This window comes from Enoplosus armatus, chromosome 11, assembly GCF_043641665.1.
Source record: "Enoplosus armatus isolate fEnoArm2 chromosome 11, fEnoArm2.hap1, whole genome shotgun sequence".
In the NCBI taxonomy this organism is placed as follows: Eukaryota; Metazoa; Chordata; class Actinopteri; order Centrarchiformes; family Enoplosidae; genus Enoplosus; species Enoplosus armatus.
The window spans coordinates 11,349,837-11,355,708 of NC_092190.1; the positions used below are offsets into that span (position 1 = coordinate 11,349,837).

Genomic DNA, 5,872 nt, shown 5'->3' on the forward strand with positions numbered 1-5,872 from the left:
CATTAAAAAAATCTCCCTGTTGCTCAAACATAAAGTCAATCATAAAAGCAACCATCTGGCTGGTACTCATCACAAGACAGAATTAGCATCTGCATTGAAGAAGTACTTCTGTTTCACTTCCCTGTTGTAGGATGTGTTGGCGGTTCCTTTGCCATCTCAAACAAAACAAAATGAAAATGTGGAGATGGCGAAGAGTGCCAGCCAGTTGCCTAATGAGAGAGTAAACAGGGAATCTAAAATCAGCACACAATTCATTAATATTACAATCATTTTCTTTTTCTTACATTTAAATGAGATGTTCACACATTATAATTCATATACATTCAACAACCTAAAATTAAAGAAGGAATTAAGTATTACAGCATATTGTTCAATTTACAGTGTCTCTTTGAAGAGATTGTTGTATTGTTTGTGACTTTCCGTTGCTAATACACTTCTCAGGCTGAACCAGAAGTATGGCTGGGCTTGAGGGTTTGTTGGCCACTCCAGCACAGACCGCTTATACAGTCTCTTCCTTAATCTAAGGTACTTTGAATTGCAAGGCACTTTCTCCAAGAAGATCAGTACGATAACATCATTTTTTTCATCCATTAGCCTTTGGTTGGCCATGTAGAAAGCTGTCTTGAAGTTGCCACTTTTAATGTATTTGCCGGTGAGAATGAACACGGTCCTCTTGCTCTTGTGGATGCTCTGGGAGAGGTTGTCGATCAGGGGGCATCCAGGAATCCAGTCCCGTTCCTCGAGACACAGCGTCAGGCGGCGGTCTCCGCGGTCCTCCAGATGAGTGCACATCTCCTTCATCACCCACTCTGACACCTCAGGATCCTCCTTGTCATATATCACAAAGGCATCGTAGACTGAGCTCTGGGAGTACAGGCGGTTATAGCCTTTGAGCTTGGCCCTGCAGAAGTGGTAGATGTACCAGACGTCCCACAGGAAGAGATGACTAGAGATGGACAGGGTGATGAAGCTGAGGACGAGGGAAGTCATGAGAGTGTAGAGGATGATGGACAGGTAGGGGTGTTGGCAGGCCAGCAGGTCCACTGAGATCATGGGATGATCTTTTTGTGCCGCCGGAGTGGCACAGGTGACATCTGTGGCCAGCCTGGGGATGGTCACTGTGGTCCTGTTGAGCCATTTGATAAACCAAGTGGCATTGCAAGTGCACAGGAAACTGTTTTTGTGCAGAAGCAGCATGTCCATCTGACTTACAACATCATCTGGAAAGCTAGATTTGTCAATGTGCTGTATGTAGTTAAAACTGAGATCCAAATATTTTAAAATGTAGGCATCCTTGAGGAAATCTGGTGTGAGTTTAAGGATTTGGTTTTTATGTAAAATGAGCTTCTTGAGAGATGGGGTACAGTTCGACAGTATGGGTGGAACATCAGTTAAGCTGTTGCCACTGAGATCTAAGACTTGCAAAGAACGTAGAAGTTGTAGGTACTCCCAGTCAAAGTGTGTTAGTTTGTTGTTTTTGATGTAGAGCTCAGACAGTTTGTCTGGCAGTCCACTGAACACATCCTGTGGAATGAAATTGAGGTTGTTATAAGAGATGTCGAGGACAGTCAGATTAAGTAATTTCTTGAAGTAATTGACATATCTGATGTCCCCATCTCTCCACAACATATCTAACCGGTTATCTCTGAACTCTAACCTCTCTAGAGACTGACTCTCCAGCTCTCTGTTAGTGGAAGTAGAGATCTTGTTGCTGTTCATCAGCAGTATCTTGAGATTCTTTAAATTTTTAGTGAAATTAAGCATGTGAGTCAAGCCCTCTGACTCAAAATAATGGTTGTTGTTACTTATATCCAAGATGACCAGATTTTTCAGCTCTTGAAATGCAGTGGAGTAGAGCAGGTCCAAGCGATTTGAAGAGAAGTCCAGATATTGTAAATTAGTCAGATAGGTAAATTCGGAGCCATTCAGACTTTGGCTCATTGCATTCCCAGACAGATTGAGGCACCTCAGCTCTTCAAGATTTAAAAACCTTGAATGCAAGAAGAATATGTTGTTTCTGCTCACGTCCAGGGTTTTTCCAAACTGACTGCATTGCCTTTTGACAAAGGATGTGACAACTCCAAGTTCTTTATCTTTGTATTTGCAGCTGCGTGCATATTCATCATATCTGAAGTAATGAATCTCTCTCACTTCCTTACTTTGGTACGGAGCAGAACCCGACATGGGAGACCAGTGCAAGGGCTCTCCCCCAGAGAAACCAACAGCATCCTGGCCGTCAGAGGGGGAAGATATCTTGTTGTCAGATAGACTGATTATTTTAAAGCTTTTTAATTCCATCAGAATACTAAGGTTGGTCATTTTAATGAAGTTTGTTCCCAGATCTACAACCTCCAAGTGTGTGAGATGTTTTAAAGGAGCAATGCTCTCTAGCTTTAGCTGCTGAAACACAAAGCCCTTTAGTCTGAGAATTCTAAGGGATTTGAGGGAGGAGAAACTGCAGCTCAGTCTCAGTGTTTGAGGGTACTTCTGAAGCTCGTAGTTAAATGAAAGGTCCAGCTCTTCCAGTTTGCCCAGGAAATGTGGGAAGGTGGTGACTCCTATCTCTTTTGCTAAAAAGTTTGATGAGAGATCAAGCACTCTCAGCTCTGTCGTGCTGGCAAACCACTCGGCTGGCACAAATGTCAGAGAGTTACTGTGCAGGCGGAGCGTCTTTAGTTTTGTCAACATTTTAAAAGCTGTCTTGCTGATGTTAAGTGGCGAATTATTTGGGCACGGGATGCACGGGAAAGGAGCATTGTAGCATCGAGGACAGTTTCCGCTAATATCTAAAATCTCAAGGTTCGTCAGGTTTTTGAAATCCTCATCAGTGACTTTTTGAATGTTATTGTTGTAGAGATACAACTCCTTCAGACTTGTGGGTAGTTGGTGTGGAATAAAGGATAAGTTATTTGACTTAAGACATAACAATGTTAAATTGTTAAGCTGTAAAAATGCACCATCCTCAATGTCATAGGAAAAATTACATGGGTTACGATAATAGCAGTTTTGACTGAGGTAAAGCATCTCAACATTTCTGATCTCAGAGAGGTTTGCTTTAGAAATATTATAAATGTGATTCACTTCCAAACTCAGCAGGATCAGATTTGAAGGCAGGCCTTTAGGTATACTGTTCAGCTGATTGCCATCTAGATACAGTGCTCGCAGATTCCTCAGGCTGGTAAAGGTATTGTCCTCTATTGTCACACTGGCAGTGCATATGCGGTCCTTGGGGCCGATTTTGATGGGCACGCAGTTGCACCTCATGTCAATCTCAGTCAGGTTCTCCAGACCATGAAAGGAGGTGGAGTTTAATGAAGGGATATGGTTGATGGTGAGCGTCAGATTGGTAGTGTCTCTGGGGATGCCAGGGGGGATATCTTTGAGTTTTCTCTCAGTGCAGTCCACCTTCACCACACTGCCGTTGTTGGCCTCACTAACATCACATGGCAGAGTTTTTGGGTAAGAAATGCTAGCTGTTGATATGGAGAGACAGCAGCCCAGCAGTGCCCCACACACCTGTACAGAAACACAGGCGGTTCACTGGGAAATGTGTGCAGGTGGAAACCTAATTGTACAGTGACATTGCTAAGAAAACACACATAATGCACTTATCAAGCAGAATCACATGCTAAAATCAACATTTTGAGTAAGGCATGTACAGGATATGCTTCTAGGAACTGGTAGGAACTGGTACAAGCTAGTGTTTCATTTTTCACCTCTCCATGTAGTTCACAGCCCTTCTGATCAAAGCCATCCTGCCATTTCACTACTTACAATAATACTATACAGTATATGAATAAGAATAACTGACACTCACCAGGTGGAAGAACATTGTTCATGTGAGAGACTGAAAAGAGGTCCTGCTACAAGCTCTGTTGTCAAGTTGGCTCGAGTACTGAAAGAAGTGTAACACGATGATGATGAGTTCTAAGATGGTGAGATGAAACTAACAGGTGGCTGGGTTAGCCCATTATGTGTATAATTATCCAGCATCACTTCCCTATTGTCACAAACCATACTCCAAATCTCAACTGATTGCTGTTTGTTATATAATGGTGCAAACATGTGATTTATGCTACAATTACTATGAAGAGGTTTTCTTTAGAATAGAAGGATCAAGGATAATAGCCTCTTGCTCTTATAGTACGGCATAGTATAGCACAGCTATAGTACAGGAGTTGTGGGTTATTCAGTGGCCACCACCAGTGAAACGGAGCCGTTTCATTTCTGATAGCCTGAAAGTGAGAGTGAAACCTATGCTTGGGTTTAGGTTTACCAACTTTCATGGTAAACATGCTATTCTGGCACCGGGCTGAATCTTCTTCTGTAATTTGGTGGCTACTTTGCGGCTTTACAGCTGAGTAACATTCACTGTCACCTGTGATCTGTCCAGACAGTGTGTATGTGTGTATGGCCCTTTATTCGAGATACCCAAAGCAGGAATAGACACTGTAGTTTTCGAAAAAGCATTGACCAGATCAGCCTCCTTTACAGTAAGAAGGCATGATGACAAAGTGGCTTTTTAGCCATGCTAGCGGCATGTCTGTCTGTCGGTCAGCCATTTTGGTGCAACCATAAAATGTCCTGACAACTATTTGATGGTTTGTGATCAAATTTGGTACAGACATTCATGTCTCCCTCAGATGAAAACTTAGACAATCACAGAAGTTATTACCATCATCTGGTCAACACTTGAATTTGTGCAATAAAAAAAAAACAAATTTCCACCATCCTCAGCTATACTTTGTGTTTTGTGCTAATTAGCAAATGTTAGCATGAACATGGCGAACATTACCTGTTAAACATCAGCATTGTCACTGTGAGCATGTTAGCACGCTGACATTGGCATTTAGCTCAAAGTACAGTGCCAGCCTCAAAGAGCTGCTAGCATGGCTGCAGACTCTCAGATGCATCATGCAGCAGGTGCTGACCACTCTCACACATAACTCTGTGCTAACACTCTCTAAGTGAAATGGGCCACCATCATCATTAATGCAAAAAGCATTGCCACCACTCAGGCTTGAGTAAATAATAAAACCATGAATTAATAAACATATTCATAAACCTAAACATGGGTCAGGCAAGGTTTCTGAACGAATAATGCACTTTTAGGAGCAAACCTGTATAATCTAGAAAGGTCATTCTGTCAGCCTCCGTTATTCAGTTTTTAATGCTTCAGAGATCAACTGAATAGAGAAGTAATGATTATGAATTTGCATGTACCAATGCAAAGTTAGATAAATAATATGGAATTGTATGAGAGGTTGGTCATGAACAGAACCACACGTGTGGTTGTTTATCAAAACACAAACAGACAAAAATCATTTGAGATGAGACTTTTTTTTAAAGTTTTAATCCTTTTAATGACGTTGACAAAAAATAACAGTAAAGTACTCAGTTTTCATGTGTAAAGTATTCATTAAATTAAGGTGAATTCAGCAAATGAAAAAGTCATATGCCTTACTTTTATTTGATTACGTCTTGTCCTGTGCAATGATTTGTCTAGAGCTGTATATAGTGTATGCATTTCTCCAACAGAATATATATTTTTACAATTTATAAACAAGGTACTAATAAGGTTGTAATAATCTACATGTTAAACTCCTAATATAACCAATAAATCATTAAAATAATCCCTATTATGTAATATTAGATAATATACTTGTGAGGAGGGTCATATGCTTCTTCAGAGAGGCCTTAATATAATCTATTTAAAACTTTAATGATTCATATAGTTTTATTTTTACTTTACATAATAAAATATTGTATACACAAGGCAAGTTTTTTTTTCACAGCAGTTCACATTGGTTGTTAAACCCATGTCTCTTATGTATGGCTTTAAAATCAATAATCAGGACGAAATAACAACAGT

The 5,872-nt window shown here is 40.6% G+C and overlaps 1 protein-coding gene across 1 annotated transcript; it reads right to left on the minus strand.

Annotated features, from left to right (window-relative positions):
- Window positions 1-375: 375 nt before the first annotated feature.
- tlr7 (toll-like receptor 7) lies at window positions 376-3,832 on the minus strand. The gene is made up of 2 exons (XM_070914076.1): window positions 3,818-3,832; window positions 376-3,516 (listed from the first exon to the last, which is right to left on the minus strand). The coding sequence occupies exons 1-2, from the start codon at window positions 3,830-3,832 to the stop codon at window positions 376-378; spliced, it is 3,156 nt and encodes a 1,051-aa protein (XP_070770177.1).
- Window positions 3,833-5,872: the final 2,040 nt, after the last annotated feature.